Genomic DNA, 16,903 nt, shown 5'->3' with positions numbered 1-16,903 from the left:
GCAGGAAAGCTGGATAATGCTGTTGCAGGACCCCAGCGGGCTTCCCGCCACCGGCGAGTCCCCACAGCAGCTTTGCTCCGGCAGGGCACGATGGTTCAGTCTGTGCTGAATAAACACGGGGGTGATGCTGCCCGTGCATTTGCCCCAGCTGGCTCCGAAAGCGGCAGAGCTGCACTCGCACAGCGCTCTTTAAGCAAATACACCCTGTTATCTGGCCAGCGCGGAGCCAGCTCAGGTGCCGCTGTGCCCATTGCGCACAAACCGAATGATCTGCCAGGGGATAATGGGGCACTGACTCGGTCCGTGAGGGCCGGCCCTGCCCCGCAGGTTTGCAAGCAAAGCACGGCCTAAAAGTGCAGCGGAGGAGCCTTGTTCCAGCAGCCGGAGGGTGAGGAGAGGGCCAGTGCAGCTCCCCGCAGGTGATGTTTTGTACAGCTGACCATGGGGCACAGCCTCGACCAGCTTTTCTGCTCCCCCTGAAGGCAGGGTGCACAACAGAAGGTTCCTTTTCTGGCTGCTGCTGGACTTGGCTTTTTGCTGGCAAGATCTGGTCGGTCTGAAGAGAGCATCCTTACACTGCTGAGATGGTACGGTAGGCAGGGTAGCGACCCGTACCTTGGAGATGAGCGAGAACGTCTCACCTTTTCTTCTCCCGATAGGCTCTCGCGACAGGAAGGCGACCGGGAGACTCTCTTCACCCAAGCAAGAGCGACAGAGGGGCCAGAACCCGAAACCTTCTCCCGCGCAGACAGACAGGTCAGTGCCTGCTTGTTCTCCTGGGTCTCTTGTGGGCCAGGCTGGGGCTCACACTTCTCCAGTGGTTCAGTCCCTCCTCTCGGAGCAGCTCTGAGGCCGTAGTTTCCAGTTGTCATGGAGGCACAGCGAGAGGAAGGACGCGAAGCTCCCTGGGCGGGAGCCAGAAGTGCTCAGGGGTTCATGCGGAAGCCACCGGCTAAGCCGTTCCAGCTCAGAAACGAGCAGGAGCCTGGGGGTTTTCCTGAGGTCAGTCCCAGGAAGAGGAGCCAACTGGGTTAGGTGCAAGCTCAGTCATGCCAGGGCCTCTGCTTCTCGCTAGCGCTGCGTAGTGCTAATGAGAAAGAAAGTACAACCCCTTCACCCCGCTGCCGAGCTCCTCGTGGCATCTGGCTCGGGTGCCCGATTCCCTTTCTTCATAGCCTGGCATACGCTCAGCCGCTCGCTTTGCTGCTGTGAGATGTTAAAATGTGGCCCCTGCGTGAGACTGAATGGCGACTAGCCCCGGCTTTGCGTTTTTCCATCCCCTCTGGTGACAGGTGACCAGCTCACATCCGATTTCTTGGCAGTCTGCACCCGCTGCTCTGCTGGGAAAATCCCATTGCAGAACTGGATGCGTGGCTCCGGGGGCCTTGGGCTGTGCTCCGCTCGGAGCCCTTTGGCTAAAGGGTTGTGGAGCACCTTCCGCGGCACACCTAAAGCTTCCTCGGGCCTCCTTGCCCGTAGCCAGCCAGCGCCGCTTTGCACTTCTCTAGCGTCATCTCTCCGAGGATCTCTGTGAGCAAACGGACACAGCCCTCCCTGTCCCGCACCCCTGCGTTCGTTGGCCGGCAGGACTTGTGTCATCCCCTCTCCCCAGCCTGGGGCACGAGCGAGCCTCAATTTCTGTGTGTCAGAGTCTTCCCAAACCAAAACCTAGCCCCAGCTGCCACAGCCCTGTCCTCCTTCAGGCCCTGAGGTCCTATTTTCTAGCAGTGAAGAGGAACCTCAGCCTTTCCAGACTGGTGGTGTTGACCGCATCCTTGGTTCTTGACCCTCTTCTGCCTACTGCTGTTTGGTTTGGCAGCGTCACGTGGTGGGTTCGATGTGCCCTGGCACGGGGGTGGTTAAGGACACACCGGGTTTCTCTGGGGCAGCCGAATGGTAGGTCTGTGTCCTGTTTTGAACTCCTTAGGGTTGTCTGGGTCATGCTTGCACAGCCCCGCTTCTCTTAAGCGTAGCACGAAAGGGTGCAAGCGGCATTAACAGAGGGGACGGTGACTCCCGCCGCCGCCGTCTGCCAGCAGGCTGGCAGCCGCAGTGGTGCGGGCTTTCCCGAATGGTCCAAGTCATTAGGAAGAGCCGGCCGAGGTTCAGACTGCGCCTTCGGTGCGTTACTGAGCTAGCAGCGCTGCAAGACCCTGGCAGGCTCGCGATGCCGCTCCGCTTCCCGGTCCTGTCATCCTTGTCCCCACTGTAAGGGGAAGTGGTGGCCTGCCGTGGGAAGAGCCGCAGGCCGCTTGCCTCCAGCCCCGGTCGCAGCCCGATCCAGGAGAAGCCACGGGGACCGGTGGCTCCTGTCCTCCCCGTGCAGGGCCGGCCAGGCTCCCCGCGTGCAGGGGAGGGGAGCGTTCCCCCGGCTTTGCTTTGCTCCCCCAGCAACGGCTTCGGGCTGCAGCAAAGCAGCATTGGAGCAGAACTGGAGCGCAGCGCTGGGTGTTTGCGAGCTCCCCACAACTGCCGGATCCGCACCACAAGACCCAGCGGCATCGCAGGGCGCAGGGGCTGTCAGGATTTGAGACCGTGGGGGTTCTCCAGGGCTGCCCTGCGTTTACCCGTGATGCTCTCCCCTCTTTGCTTGTATGGCCGTCAACTCCCTTGCACATGTGCATCCCCCAGCGGGCGGCTCACAACAGCCGGCACGGCCCTTGGGGGTTGCTGTCATGGCAGCCGTGGTGCCGAGTTTAAATTTTGGATCCCCCCGGAGGAGCTGATCTTCTACTGTTTCAGCCGGTTTTCCAACCCCAGGCCTTGCGTCTTGAACCTGTTTTCTTCCACCGGCGCTTAGAGCGACGCTTTCTGCCGGAGCAGATGCCGAAGGGGTGTGTTTCCAGCGCGGCGTGCTGCCGGCGAGCACCCTCTCACCACCCTCTCCTCTCTCTCCCTGCCAGGAAACGCCAGCTCTCGCCTCAGTCCAAGAGCTCCAGCAAAGTCACGAGCATACCGGGCAAAGCATCCGAGCCGGGCCCCACGGGCGCCAAGGCGGGCAAGTCCAGCACCCTGTCACGACGGGAGGAGCTCCTGAAGCAGCTCAAGGCGGTGGAAGATGCCATCGCTCGCAAGCGGGCCAAAATCCCGGGGAAAGTATAGTGGGCCGTGCGCGGAGCGCCGCTCCGCCCCTTAGTGACTGTTCATGTTTTTATAAATAGTGTAAAAGCGGCCACTTTGGGATTTTGCAGTTCTGTCTTATTTTGGCTGCGATTCTTTTTAAAAAAAAAAAAACCACACAAAAAACAAAAAAAAACCCAAAAAAACCCAAAAAAAACCATTGGAAGTTTTGTCAGCTGAGACGCCCGCGACGATTCGCTCCGGCTCCCGAAGGGCGAGCGGGGCCAGCCCCTGGCTCTGCCGGCGCCGGTTCCATGTAAATTATGCACAGAGGACTCCAGCCCCGTCGGATGCTCTCACTATTCCTCTCTTTCTCTCTGCCCTCTCCTCTTTGCTAGCCTTGAGTTGTATTCTCCTAGTTAGCCCTGCTGTGTGTTGAGTGTCTTCAGCAATGCAGTTCTATATACTGTGTAACGAGAGAGCCGAAAACTGCTGTGAACTACTGGCAACACCACCTTCTCCCCCTGCCCTCCCCCCCAGGAACAAAAATATATATATATTCTTGACTAAAGTCTGATTGGGAAAATGATCTGTCTTTTATTTTAAGCATCGGATTGTTTTAGTTTTAAAAGGAGCCCTGAAGGTGTTGTGGGGGTGTCTGTCTAACAAGGAGGGTCCTTTTTCCTTTTATTTTTTTTTTCCCCTTCCTTTTTTTTTTTTTTTTTTTTTGAGGGATCTCCCTGAAATAAAGTATTTTGATAACCAGTTCTTCCTTTCTCTGCTCTTCTCTACCTGCCCCTGTCCTCCCTCTCCCTTGCCTTGGGGAGCCTGTGCCCCCTCTCCCCCCTCCCCCCCAAAATCTTTGGGGTGTGTAGTTTATTTTTCTTGCTCTCCTGATGCCCCCGTGGCCGCGCGGGCTCTGCCACCGCCGTGGGCGGCTGCCTGGAGCTGGAAGAGCTGCTGCATCTCTTGGGGGAGCGCCGCATCCCCTCGCTGTGGGTACCTGGTGTCCCTGAGCCCCCCTCCCCTCCCCGTGCGCCCCCAGTGCTGTGGAACCTCCAAACCTGCAGCCCCCCGCCTTGCTCCTTGGACCCAGTATTAAACCAGTATCTCACTGGTATTAAACGTTAGCGGGGCAGAGTCCCTGCTGGGGAGGGGAGCGGAGGGGGCTGCAGCCCCCCCACCTCCCCCCCCCTGCTGCTGGCTTCACCTGGCACAATCTGGGGGTGCCTCTGGGCTCATCCAGGCCTTCGGGGGGGATGATGCATGGGGTCCCCGCTTCCTTCTCGTGTGCTGCTGTGGGAGGCTCTCCGCGCCTTGTCCCTGCCTGCTTGGGGGGTGTGGCACCCCATAAAGTCACCGCCGAAACGGGTGCAAGTCCCGTCTCTCCGGTAAAAGACCAAAGCGGGGCTGCGCCCGGTCCTGCAGCTGCGTAAAGCTCCTTTCCCGCGTGCTGCCCCCCAGTACCGTGCTTCCCGCTATACTGGGACCACTGGTTTTCTACGGGGGACGGAGCCTGAGCCCTAGACCCCCGAATCCAAAGGTGCTGAGCCGGCGGCGCGCCACGTAGGGCGCTGGCAGGGTGCCGCCGTCCAGGCGGTGAGCCGGGAGGGCCGGTGAGCCCAAGCCCGGCTCTGCGGCGAGTTGGGGCGCAAGCGGGCTCGTCGAAGGACGCGGGGCTCCGTATCTGCCTGCGGGATACGGAGCAGAGGCGGGAGGGGGCGGGGGGGGGGGAACCAAAACCCTCATCTACTCATCCCTGAACCAGCTCCTCCGGTCCCATCGCGTCCTCCCCGCTCTGCTCAGCACCATCGTCCTGGCTTTAAGACCTTTTTTTTTTTCCCTGGGTGCTGGACCGGGGAGCATCAGAGGGGACAGACGCAGCCCTTCAGCCCTTTTCCAGGGTTGCCCAATTTGGGATTTCTGCTCCGGCAGCCCCGGGAACGTGATGGTGATATCACCGTCGGGCTTACGCAATGGGGCCAGGGCTGGGGCCGTGGTCTGGGGCACGGGGATCCCGTCCCCATGGGTCACGGGAGGGCTTGGGGCGCCGGTGGATGGGTACCCAGGGCATCCCGTGCCCGCCGTCGGCGGGCACGGGATGCCCTGGGTACCCATCCACCGGCGCCCCGAGCCCTCCCGCGACCTGGACCACACCAGTCCCACGATGCTCTACGCCCATCACCAAGGCATCAGGGCATCCAAACTGGTGGACGCCCCCATCCCTCCGAGTCTGCGCCTCTCCATCCCCATCAGTCCCGTCGTATGTGTGTGTGTGTGTGTGTGTGTGTCTCCCCCTCACCCCCACCCCCTCCGCCCCCAATTTTAGGGGGGTGTCGGGAGCCAATTTCCGGGCGCGGGACTGGGACACGCTGGCTCGAGAAGGAAGTACGACGGCCCGCGGGGAGGAGGAAGGCAGCCGGAGCTGGAGTTTCCAGGTGTGTGTACATCACCTGCCCGAGCCCTATATAAAGGCGGCGGCGGCGGCGGTGCTGCCACTCGGCCGCCCGCATCCCCGGGACAGCAGTTCGTGAGGGGGCCCCCCCCCCCCCCAACCCCAACATATACACACACCCCCCCCCGACCCCGTCGCCGCGCTCCCACGTCCTCGACACCCGCCTAATGGTAACGCCGGGCCTGGGTGGGCTGCAGGGGCGAGGGGGGGGGGGGGTGTGGGTGGGGAGCAGCGGCAGCTGGGATGGGGTGAGAACGCATGTGTGTGCATGCACATATATGCATGGGGGGGGGGTTGCATGCCATGTGCGGGCGGGGCGGGGGAGTATATATATGTGTGTGTGTGTGTGTGTGTGTTTGTGTGTGCACGCACACGTGTGTGTGTGTGTATGTGTGTGTGTGTGTGCGCCCATAAGGGCTCCCCAGCCGGAGGGATGGAATTGTGAAGGCTGCCGGGTGCTGCTCTCTGTGTGTGTGCGTGTGTGCGTGCGTGTGTGTCTGTGTGTGTGTGTGGATGCACGTGTGCTGGTGATGCATGTGTCTGTACGCGTCAGGCCGGCGGTGCATGTCGACATGTGCACGCCGCGGGGGTGTGTTTTTTTTTTGCACGCGTGTGTATGTGGCTGTGCGCTGGTACGTGGGGGGGGGGGGGGGGGGGGGGGAGAGCGTAGCACTCAGTGTGTGTGAGGGCTGGCCAGTATTGTACGCGCACGTGTGCCCGGGGCTGTGCACATATGCTGGCAATATGTGTGCGTCTGTGCACACGGAAGGGTAGTTTGGGTGTAGGCATGTGCGCTGGTAGAGTGTGTGTTTGCACATATGCATATGTGCATCTATGCATATGTGCTGCTACCTCTGTGTAGGTGTGTAGATGAGCAGAGGCTGATGCCTCTGTGCGTGTAGACACACACACACACACACACACACACACACGCCTGTGTGTATGTGCATGGGAAGGCAGTGGGGGGGCTGTGTACGTGTAGATGTGTGCTTGTACATATGCGTGCACGTGTGTGTGTGCGCACGCGCGCACTGGTGCTAACGTGTGTGTTACACACATGTGCTTGTGTTCTTTACGCGTGCGTGCCCATGTGCTGGCGCTCGGGGTGCCTGTGCGTGCGGGCTGATACCGTGTGTATGTTTTGTGCCTAGCTACACGTGTGCTGGCACTCTGTGTGTGCACACAGGTGTTCTCCGTGTATGTATAGGGGGGTGTGTGTGTGTGTGTGTGTGTGTGTGTGTGTGTTCTGTGTGTGCATGCACACGGGCACATATGCACGCTACATCTTTTGGGGGTGGGTGTGTAGATACATGTGTGCCGGTACTCTGGCTGTGTAAATGTGTGCGCACACACGTGTGTGCTGGTGCCTCTGGGTGCCGGTGCATGTGTGGGTACGTGCTCATGCTTTTGGGGTGAGGGCGCAGGCACACACGTGCTGGTGCTCTGCATGTCAAAGCCCTCCGGGGCTGGGGGCGGGGGGGCTGCAAGCTCACCCCTAAGGGAGCCCCGGGGGGCGGGGGGGGGGGGGGGCCTGTGGGTCCCTGTGCCGGGCTGTGGCCCCAGGAGGGCAGGGGGGTGGGTGCCAGGGCAGGGGGTGGGGTGCCAGGACAGGGTAGAGGGTGCCGCGCGGGGCACGGGTCTCCCCCTCTGACCCGGGTTCTCGCACAGGGCTGGCTCGGTGCCCTGGTGCTGCTGGGCGCCCTGGTGCTGTGCCGCGGCCTGCGCCGCCCCGGCAGCCCCCTGCACCACCCCCACGTCCACTGCTACAGCGCGGGCGAGCTGCGGGACGGCGAGGCCCCCGCGCACCTCCTGGGCCGCAGCCTGCGCTGGGACCACTACGTGCCCGTGCAGCTGGTGCCGCAGCTGGAGCGCTTGCAGGAGGCCACCGGCCACCGCCGCCACCGCCGTCACCACGAGCACGCCTGCCCCACGCTGCAGCTCCGCACCGGCCTCCACAGCGAGCTCAACGAGCGCTCCATCTCCCCATGGCGCTACCGGTGAGTGCCCCTGCCTGGGACACACACACACACGCACACACACACCCCCCCCATGCCAGCTGCTGCACCGTGCCTCAGTTTCCCCGAGCATCCCTCACCTGCCCCTTCCCGGGGGCATCCCCATTGCCTGCCCGGAGGGGTTGATCCCAGCGCAGGGTGACTTGGGCGGGGGGGGGGGGCACAGGGGAAGGTGCTCACTGACCGTGCCCCCCCCCCCCCCAGCATCGACGAGGACGAGAACCGCTACCCGCGCAAGCTGGCCTTCGCCGAGTGCCTCTGCAGCGGCTGCGTGGACGTCAAGACGGGTCGGGAGACGACGTCGCTCAACTCGGTGGCCATCCACCAGACCATGATGGTCCTGCGGCGCAAGCCCTGCCCGCGTCCTGCCAGCCTCGGCCTCGTCACCTTCGAGGTGGACTACATCAGGGTGCCGGTGGGCTGCACCTGCGTCCTGCCCCGCACCGGGCGCTGAGCTCCCCGCTCCCGTGGAGCCCCGTAGCGTGACCGTGTCACCGCATCCACCCCCACCCGTGCTTGTTTTAGAGCACCCACCCGGCCCACCCCACCCCGCAGCCGGGTGTCCCCTCCAGACCCTCACCTTGTTATTTATGAGTTATTTATGAGCCTTGCTGCTGGGGGAGTTGTTTTTTTTTTTTACCCTGTATTTATTGCTGACCACCCCCCCCGCCGCCCGCGAAGCCTGCAGCTCCGGGTCCAGCATCACCCCACGGTACCCAAGGCCCCCGCGGCCAGACCCTGCGAGCACCGCCCAGGGGCTCGCTGGTTATTTATTCCCCCGCAGAGCTATTTATTGTCTCCTCTATATGTGCTATTTAATGCCAGCAGCGTGCAGCCTGCAAATAAAGGCCGACACACACACCCCCCCGGCACGATCCTTGCTCTGTTCCTGGCCAGGGTGGTGGGGAGGTCGGCACTGGGGGGGGGGGGGGGGGGGCAAAGGGGTGCGGAGGGGGATGGATGCACGTCCATGGGTGTCCCGTGGGGCAATGCGTGGCTGCGGGGCATCTCTTAGCCCCAGCACGGTGGGCAAAGCACCAGTGCACCCAGTACGGCAGGGCAGGAGGGTGGCAGGGCAGGGGGGTGCCCCACACCCCCAGCCCCGGGGGGGGGGACCAGCCCCAGCACCCGCAGCACCCCGCCACCCACACCTTTCCCATGGCTCTGCCCCCGGGCACCCACGTCCCACGGGCCCAGCGCCACCTGCTGGGGCCGCCCCACATGCCCTGCCAGCACCCATGGGTGCCCTGGGGCGGCTGCACCCCTCGCCGGACCGGGGTTCACGCTGGGGGCCCAGAGCAGCTGCTGCTGCCCAAGGGGGTGGTCAAAGATTTGTCAGCACCACGCAGTGCACGGCCGCGGCTGTCCCTTGTCCCCCCACGTCACACCCAGGCACCCAGGTGCCCTCCAGCACCCACAAGCGGGAAGGGAAACGTCCTCCCCTTCCCTGCCGGGGGTGACGCGAGCCTTTGGGGGCTCACCTGGGACACGCTGCGCAGCTGCGGTGCAGATTCACCCCTGGGGAACCACGTGCCACCGCGCACGTCCCCCCAGCTTCACCCCACCGTTGTGTCCACGGAAGATTTCAGGAGGGCACAGCGGCGGGGGAAGACACCCCCCCACCCCACCCCACCCACCCCCCCGCCACATGTCCCCTGAGGACGTCTCCCTGTCCCTGTCCCCGGCAGGAGGGACACGGCCCTGCAGCGGCCGCACTCTGCGCGCCCCCACCCCGGCTTCAACTGCACCATGGGGTTTGCCCATAACAGGGTTGGTCGTTTGTCCTTAAACGCCCCCCCCCCCCCAAACCCAGCCCTGGCAGCCGCAGCCCCCCCCCCCGACCCAGGGGAGCGGGAGGCAGGGGGAGCCGGCGCCTTTCCCACCTTTTATTGCAACAGCAATTGCAGAAGTGACAAAAAACAGCGAGAGCCGGTGCAGGGAGCAGAGCTGCCTGATGCCCCCCGTCCCCACAGGGCTGCGGGGCCTGGGGACCCCTCGGAGAGCTGGGGTTCCCCAGGGATTTCGGGCTCTCCCAGGGAACTGGGGACTGCTTGGAGAGCTGGGGACCGCTCAGGAGCTGGGGATCGTTCGGGTTGCTGGGAACCTCTCGGGGAGCTGAGCATCCTCAGGGATTTGGGGATCCCCAGGAGCTGGGAACCCCCCCAGAGAGCTGAGCATCCTTGGGGATCCAACAGGAGCTAGGGAGCCCCTGGGAGCTGGTGACCCCTCAGGGAGCTAAGCATCCCTGGGGATTTGGGGATCCCCAGGAGCTGGGGAGCCCACGGGAGCTGGAGACCCCCTGGGGAGCTGAGCATCCCCAGGGATTTGGGCATCCCCAGGAGCTGGGGACCCACCAAGGAGCTGAGCATCCCTGGGGACTTGGGGATCCCCAGGAGCAGAGCACCCTGGTTTCCCCCAAGGGGCCGGGGTGCAGCTGGGAAGCGGGAGCGCGAGCGGTACGGCAGCGGCAAGAGGACCCCCCCGGTTACTCAGCCTCGACGGGGATGGGGTTCACCTGCCCCCCCACCTCCGCCGGCTGCTTCTTGCGTGCGTCGGCGGGGGGCCGGGGTGGGGGGTTGCTGGGCGGCTGCTTGATGGTGTCCCCAACGTGCGGCCGCTCCCGGGGTTTCTGCTCGATGGGTCTCCACTCTTCCCCCCGCACCGCCGCCTGCAAAGCCATGGGGGCCGTCAGGGGGGGGCCCCCTCCTCCGGCCGGGCCCCCAGCCCCCCAAAAACCCACCCCCAAAGCCGCTCTGCACTCACCAGCAGGTAGATGCCGCTCGCGATGCCCAGGCAGACGGTGCCCAGGATGGTGGAGAGGAGGAAACCAGCGGGTACGGCCAGGCTGTGCGAGAGATTGGGGGTTCAGGGGGGGGCCGGGGAGGGCTGCACCCCAGCCCTGACCCCGCACCCCACTTACGCAGCGTGCAGGATGGCTCGGATGTAGTAATTCCTCGTGAGGGGCCCAAACACCTTCACCACCGCCGTCATGTACTTCTGGCCGCTGCAGAGCAACACTGAGGGGGGTCAGAGGGGGCACCCAGCCCCGAGGAACCCCCCATCCCCACGCTGTCCCTGCATGGGGCACCCCAGGGAACCCACCCGTGGGACCCACCCCACCGGTCCCGACCCCGATGGCATGTCCCTGTGTCTGGGGGGGGGGGGGAGGGTACCAGGACCCTCCAGTCCCGGGGGTGAGGTGGGGGGGACACCACTTACCACCTCTCCATGGTGGAGCCCTTTTTCCGCTTGCTCCTGGGGTACTCGAGCAGGCAGACCAAGACGCCTGCCACACTGCGGGGGGGTCAAGGAAAGGGGTGCTCGGGGCCAGGATTAGTCCCTAGGCACAACCCTCACCCCAAAAAAGGGCTGTTTGGGGCAGGGAAAGAGCGATTTGGGCCCAGACTGGGGAGGAAGAGGAGGATGTCTCCCCCCCGCCCCCCCGTCCATGCCTCCCACCCGAATTGGGGCAGGGTTTTCCCCACAGGTCAGCCCCGGGCATCCTCTCCGCAAGGATACATGGCGTACGCCGCGAAGTACCAGCCCTTGAACTGCCCCGCCACGGCCACGATCCCGCCCGTCAGCATGACTGCGGGGACAGAGCGGGGCTGGTGGGGTCCCTGCCTGGGGATACGGCCCCCCAAGCCAGGATACAGCCCTTCCCTCCCCCCCCAAACCCGGGATACAAACCCCCAACCCGGGATACAGCCCCCCCAAACCCGGGATACAGCCCCCCAAACCCGGGATTACGGCCCCGGGGAGCCCCGACACGCGGGACCCCCTGGATTCAGGGAGGGGAACTGGGGGGGCTCCAGGCTGGGGGGGGCTCCGGGGGAAGGTTTTTGGCCCCGTGGCCACATGCCACCTCCACCCGTCACGAGCTTTGCTCCCCTCCGGCCACCAAACCTGGTGAGAGGGGGACGAGGGGGGACGAGGGGGCTCTAGCCCTGCGCATCCCCCGCGGGGCCGGGACTTCCCGGTCGTCCCCGGCGCCTCCCGCTTGCGCCACCCCAGAAGCCCCCAGCGCCCCTCGATCGGCGGGGCCGGGCCCCCCCTCCCCCGGGGCTGCCGCCCCCCTGAGCGGGGTCGTGCCTGCGGCTCCCCCCCCCCCCCCCCCCCCCGGGGCTCAGTCCCCCCGAGCCCCCGCCGCCGCCGGGCGCTCACTTCCTCCAGCCGCGGGCTGCGCCCGGGGAACACGGGATGCACCGGGCCGGTGCGGGGACACCCACGGCCCGGGGTGGGGGGGGGAAGCGGGGGCGCTCGGGACCCCCTGCAGCACCCAGGTCCCCGTCACCCACCCAGCCCCTGCACCCCTCGGACCCTCTCCCTCCTCTCCGCTCCCCCCCCCGCACTCACTGAGCCCGGCCGCCAGCGCCTGCTCGTTAGCCCACATGGCCCACTCGATCTGCCCCATGGCTCGGCTCGGCTCGGCCCTGTTCGGCTCCGCTCGGCTCGGCCCGGTTCGGCTCCGCTCGGCCCTGTTCGGCTCCGCTCGGCCCGGTTCGGCCCGACCCGGAAGGCGGATGCGACGCTACAATGTAACCAAGCTCCCGCCCCGCCCCCTTCGCCCGAGGTAACACCCCCCCTCCCCGTAGACCACGCCCTGATTCCACAGGCCACGCCCCCGCGGGGGAGCCGCTCCAGCCCCCCCCCCCCCAAGGGGACACAGCACCGGCCCCGGGCCAGACTGGGGAGCCCCCGGGGCCGTACCGGGGCCCAGGGACCGTGCGGGGACAGGACCAGCCCCGCAAGGGACACGGGGGGGGGCAGGGGACATGTCGGGGTGACAAGGGTGGTGCCGGGGGACAGGATCAGTCCGGTCCGGGGTGACAGGATCAGCTCCCCAGGGGACATGGGGGAGGTCAGGGGCCATGGGGGGTGACAGGGGTGTTGCAGGGGGACAGGATCAGCCCCAACAGGGACATCTGAGGGACGGGGGACAGGATCAGTCCTGCAAGGGACGTGGTGGGGACAGGGGCCGTGCAAGGGACAGGGGCCACGTGGGGTGATGGGGGCTGTGCGGGGGGACAGGATCAGCCCCGCAAGGGACACAGGGGGAGAGGGGCCATGTGGGGGGACAGGATCAGTCCCAGCAGGGACAACTGGGGGGACGGGGGACAGGACCAGCCCCTCAAGGCGCACAGGGGTGACAGGGGACACGTGGGGTGACAGCGACTGTACAAGGGGACAGGATCAGTCCCAGCAGGGATATCTGGGGTGATGGGGGACAGGATCAGTCCCAGCAGGGCCAGGCACAGCCATTAGGAGGAACCGGCCCTGTTTCCTGCCCCCCACCTTTTGGCTGACAATGTACCCCCCCCTCCCCCCCCAGCACCGCCCACAGAGCCCATACACCCCAAAACAGCGCTGCAGCCGGAAAAAATCCTCTATTTCCTTACAAAAGAGTAAAAACCAGCTCGGGGGGGGGGGGTGTGTCACATCCCTCCCCGGGGCTTGGGACAGCTTTGCACCGGGCTGGACTCAGCGCCCCGAGCCCCCCGGTTGGTGCTGGCAGAGCCCCCCCTCTTCCCGGCACGTCACGGCTGTCCCTGGCGGCGTCACCGGGGCTCAGGCGCAGCGGCGGGGCAGCCCGTCCTCTCCCAGGAGGTGCTGGCTGGGGTCATCCACGAGCTGGGGGCCGGGGCCGGGCTGCGGGGCACGGGCCGGGTTAAGGGCAGCGGCGGCCGGATCCCGGCACCAGGGAGCCCCGCTCCCTGCAGGGACCTCCCCCCCCACACACCCCGGGGCTGTGGGGCAGCTCTGGGGCCCAGGGACCCCAAAAAGCCACCCCCTTGGTCACGCCAGTGGGAACATGTCTAGGGACGGGGTCCTGCACACCCCTGGGGACGGGGATGGGGTCCCACACACAGCCCTGGGGATGGGGACGCGGCCAGAGCCTCACCACAGAGGCCAGGCAGACGGGTCCCCCTGTCCCCCGCTCCCCCCACAGCCCCCCCAGCCCTGTACCTTGGTGTGCAGGATGTACCGGACGGCCCCCGGCACCGGCTCTGTCACCACGGCCGCGAGCAGCTCCTCCGGCAGCGAGGCAGAGCCGACAGGCAGCCCCCGCACGAACCTGCGGCACGGTCGAGCGCTTAGCCCCTGCCCCCCTGCCTGCAGCCCCCGCCGTCCCACTCCCCCCCAGTAAGAGATGGGATCGTCCTCACTGGTCCCCGTTGGCGGCAGGGGGGAAGCTGCGTCTCACCACCTCCACGAACTCGGCCACGGTGTCGGCCAGCGTGAAGATGACGGCGTTGGGGCCGGCATCGAAGGTGTAGGCTACCTGCGGCGGGATGGGGGGGGACGGGACACATGGGGACCTGGTGAGGGACCACGGCACCGCAGCAAACCGGGAGCCCGGCGGGGCCGGCCGGTACCTTGGTGCGTCCGTGGTGGGCGTTGAAGCGGTGTGCCAGGGCGATGATGTGCCGCGAGAGGTCGTTGAGGTAGAAGATGGGGGGAAGGTGTCGAGGCAGGTGGCGTGGAACTGGTTGCTGTCCTGCATGGCGAGCTGCCCAAAGCCCTCGAAGTCCCGCTCACGGATGTGCCGTATCATCAGGGCCAGGCGCTCCGGCACCACCGCCTCCGCCCGGTGCTACCGCGGCAGGCGGGTCGAGGTCACCCCAGTTCGGGGACACCCACGGCACCGCAACCCTTTGGGCTTCGCTTGGGTGGCGTGGCGAGCACAGCCCCCCTGCCCTCCCTCCATGTCCCCGCCCAGGGGAAACAGGACCCCAAACGGGGGGGGGTCCTGCAGGAGGCAGGCAGCTGCCTGGGGAAGGATCAGGCCCGTTGCCCTGTACCTTCAGCAAGGGGCTGGTGGCCACGCTGGTCTGCATCCCCGCCGTGCTGCCCACCTGCTTCTTCTCCCCACTGACCTGGGGGGGCACAGACGGTGGGACGTCACCCCCCCCCCCCGAGCCCCCAGACCCACCGAGGGGGATCCCCTGAGCCCCAGGGTATGCACCCACATGGGGTTGGGGTGCTCCCAGCACCGTACCCCCAAATCCCACCCAGCCACGGGGAGGGGGGGGGGGAGTATACAGCCGTGCCCCTTCCCCAGCCCCTCACCACCAGGACGAGGACCCTGAGCTCCGGCCAGTGCGTCTCGGGGGCCACTTGGTGGGCGAGGCTGTCCCTGCCGTCCGGCCGCTCGCCCCGCTGCCACTGCACGAAGCCCCCAAACATACTGCGGCAGGCGCTGCCCGAGCCGCGCCGCGCCACCTCCGACAGCTCGCCCTCCACGCCGTACAGCCGCGCCAGCGCCGACACTGCGGGGAGGGGACGGGGTCAGGGGGACGCACACCCCTGCCACCCCCCTCCTGCTGCCCCCCACGTCCCTGCTCACCCACCCAGGCAGGCGTAGCCGGCGGCGGAGGACGCCAAGCCGGCGGCGGTGGGGAAGTTGTTCTCGGTGGCGATGTGGATTTTGTAGGAGAGGCTGAGCGGGGCTGCGTCCTCGGCGCTGCCGCCCCGGCGCTTACGGGCCAGGCGCCGCACTGCGAGGGGATGGGAGCCAGGCGGGGGGGTTGGTACGGGGGACACCCTGCCCGGCCCCCGGGGGTGCCCGGGGTGGGGGGACACTCACCCTCCCGCAGGCAGGCCTGCAGCCGGGGGTGCCCCACGTCAGCCTCCTCCCCGTTCAGCCACAGCCGGTCCTCCGTGAAGTCCCGGCTGGCAGCGGCCGTGGTGGTGGTCTTCAGCTGCCGGGGAGAAGGGGGTGAGTGCAGCGGATGGGGGGCTCAGCACCCCCCATGCACGGGCTGGGGGACAGAGGCGGGGCAGAGGGGCCTGACCCTGACCCCACACCAACCTGGTCCTGGTGCAGCGTCACGCTCAGGGAGGAGTTGATGGGCAGAATCAGGTCATTGTCCCGCTTGCCCCCTGCAAGAGACGGCACGGCATGGCACAGCTTGGCACGGCACGGCTTGGCACGGCACGGCTTGGCACGGCACGGCTTGTCGTAGGTTGGCTTGGCTTGGCACAGCGTGGCACAGCTTGGCACAGCACAGCATGGCGTGGCACAGCTCGGCGTGGCACAGCTTGGCACGGCACAGCTTGGCGTGGCACAGCTTGGCGTGGCACAGCACTGCTTGGCACGGCACAGTATCGCTTGGCATGGCACGGCACAGCTCGGCACGGCACAGAGCGGCACAGCACAGGATGGCAAAGCACAGCATGGCACAGCTTGTCATAGGTTGGCTTGGCACACTATAGCATGGCACGGCACGGCACGGCTTGGCACAGCTTGGCATGGCACGGCACGGCACGCTCGGCATAGCATGGCACGGCCCGTCACGGCATCTTTGCTCACTCCCACCCCCAGGCAGGTGCCAAACCCGTCCCCGAGACCGGCCCGCCCCGCACCCGGGGGTCTCCGCCCCGCCTGGCCCCCGCTGCGCCCGGGGGTCGCGTCCCGGGGACTCCCCAGGACCGAGGGGGGGGTCCCGGCCCCAGGGACGGCCGCCACTCGCCCGCGGGGCGCCGGTACTCACAGTACTTGATGACGGCGATGTTGACGGGGGCCGTGCAGGTGACCATGGCGAGCGCCCGCTCCTCCGCCATCGCGCTGCCGCCGCCGCCGCTCCCGGGGCTCTCCCGGCAAGGTGCGGGCGGCCTCAAGCCCCGCCCCCGCAGCAACCACGTGGCCCGTGGCCTGTGGCGGGTCCGCGCCTCGCCATTGGTCAGCGTCGCAGCGCCCGGCACCCGGCGCCCAATGGCAGCGATCGGACCACGGAGCGGCCCCGCCCCTCCCCGCCCCCTGCCGGCGCCGGGACGGGCATGCGGGGGCGCCATCTTCGAGTCGGGAAGGAGCTGCGCATGCGCCGCTGCGGACGGGCGGGGGCGGGGCCGAGCCGCTGGTCCCGGTGTCCTCGGTGCTCCCCAACACGCCCGTATCCCCCACATCCCGTGCTCCAGTGTTACCCCAGTGCTCCCCGTGCCCGAGTACCCCAGTACCCCCAATACACCCCTGCTCCCGGTTACCCCAGTGCTGCCCTAGTGTCCCCAGTACCCCTCCAGCGCCCCCAGTGCTCCCCAAGACCCCCGTACCCCTCACACCCCAGTGCTCCCAATAGCCCCAGTACTCCGCCAGTGCTCCCAGAGCCTTCGGGGCCCCCAGTGTTCCCAGTATGCCCCGTACCCCAACATCCCGGCGCCCCTCCAGTGCTCCCAGTGCCCTTGGCGTCCCTTCAGTGCTCCCAGCCCCCCCCCCCCGCAGTGTTCGCAGGGACCCCAGTGCTCCCAGTACTCCCAGTCTCCCCAGCATGCCAGGGACTGGCAGCCACCCCCAGCCCCCCCCGGGTGGCCCCATCCCGCCCCCACGGGCACCCCTGGCCGGGCCCCGCTGTGTGTCGTCCCCCCCCCAAGGGTA

General features: G+C 66.6%; 4 protein-coding genes across 12 annotated transcripts in view; 2 read left to right on the top strand and 2 right to left on the bottom strand.

Annotated features, from left to right (window-relative positions):
* ZC3H18 (zinc finger CCCH-type containing 18) overlaps positions 1-3,190 on the top strand; it is a 49,568-nt gene extending 46,378 nt beyond the window's left edge. For all 8 annotated transcript variants that reach the window (XM_076348941.1, XM_076348939.1, XM_076348938.1 and 5 more), the window contains 2 exons: positions 660-756; positions 2,904-3,190. In XM_076348941.1, the coding sequence (XP_076205056.1) occupies positions 660-756; positions 2,904-3,102 (296 nt within the window). In that variant the 3' untranslated portion in view covers positions 3,103-3,190. The remainder of the gene's footprint in view (positions 1-659; positions 757-2,903) is intronic.
* Positions 3,191-5,161: 1,971 nt separating this feature from the next.
* On the top strand, positions 5,162-7,984 carry IL17C (interleukin 17C). The gene is made up of 4 exons (XM_076349194.1): positions 5,162-5,331; positions 5,390-5,498; positions 7,184-7,512; positions 7,735-7,984. Exons 1-4 carry the CDS (start codon positions 5,162-5,164, stop codon positions 7,982-7,984), a joined length of 858 nt encoding a protein of 285 aa, XP_076205309.1.
* A 1,418-nt stretch (positions 7,985-9,402) lies between these two features.
* On the bottom strand, positions 9,403-12,057 carry CYBA (cytochrome b-245 alpha chain). Of its 2 annotated transcripts, XM_076348786.1 has the most exons (7): positions 11,988-12,006; positions 11,887-11,957; positions 11,050-11,119; positions 10,750-10,824; positions 10,451-10,534; positions 10,294-10,375; positions 9,403-10,198 (listed from the first exon to the last, which is right to left on the bottom strand). In XM_076348786.1, exons 2-7 carry the CDS (start codon positions 11,942-11,944, stop codon positions 10,016-10,018), a joined length of 552 nt encoding a protein of 183 aa, XP_076204901.1. In that variant the 5' UTR covers positions 11,945-11,957; positions 11,988-12,006; the 3' UTR covers positions 9,403-10,015. The 2 variants fall into 2 exon arrangements, with proteins under 2 accessions (XP_076204901.1, XP_076204900.1); XM_076348785.1 differs by having other exon boundaries at positions 11,887-12,057.
* Positions 12,058-12,898: 841 nt separating this feature from the next.
* On the bottom strand, positions 12,899-16,131 carry MVD (mevalonate diphosphate decarboxylase). Its single transcript, XM_076348804.1, is given in 11 exon segments — positions 12,899-13,179; positions 13,498-13,606; positions 13,698-13,813; positions 13,908-13,984; positions 13,987-14,125; positions 14,334-14,408; positions 14,602-14,801; positions 14,883-15,029; positions 15,119-15,233; positions 15,344-15,414; positions 16,026-16,131. Coding segments are annotated over 11 exon segments (1,200 nt in total). The 5' UTR covers positions 16,096-16,131; the 3' UTR covers positions 12,899-13,098.
* Positions 16,132-16,903: the final 772 nt, after the last annotated feature.

Source organism: Aptenodytes patagonicus, chromosome 11 (genome assembly GCF_965638725.1).
Source record: "Aptenodytes patagonicus chromosome 11, bAptPat1.pri.cur, whole genome shotgun sequence".
Lineage (NCBI taxonomy): Eukaryota > Metazoa > Chordata > Aves > Sphenisciformes > Spheniscidae > Aptenodytes > Aptenodytes patagonicus.
Note: the sequence above shows the minus strand (reverse complement) of the source record. Positions and strands in the feature narration are given on the sequence as shown.

Excerpts from the sequence above, each read along its gene's own strand:
- IL17C (XM_076349194.1), top strand. The coding sequence starts at position 5,162 with ATGCCCTGGGTACCCATCCACCGGCGCCCCGAGCCCTCCCGCGACCTG. Across the intron at positions 5,499-7,183 it reads GCCGGAGCTGGAGTTTCCAG|GGCTGGCTCGGTGCCCTGGT; the intron begins GTGTGTGTACAT and ends GTTCTCGCACAG. Across the intron at positions 7,513-7,734 it reads ATCTCCCCATGGCGCTACCG|CATCGACGAGGACGAGAACC; the intron begins GTGAGTGCCCCT and ends CCCCCCCCCCAG.
- CYBA (XM_076348785.1), bottom strand. The coding sequence starts at position 11,944 with ATGGGGCAGATCGAGTGGGCCATGTGGGCTAACGAGCAGGCGCTGGCG. Across the intron at positions 11,120-11,886 it reads GGCGCTGGCGGCCGGGCTCA|TCATGCTGACGGGCGGGATC; the intron begins GTGAGTGCGGGG and ends CTGTCCCCGCAG. Across the intron at positions 10,199-10,293 it reads CGAGCGGCATCTACCTGCTG|GCGGCGGTGCGGGGGGAAGA; the intron begins GTGAGTGCAGAG and ends ATGGCTTTGCAG.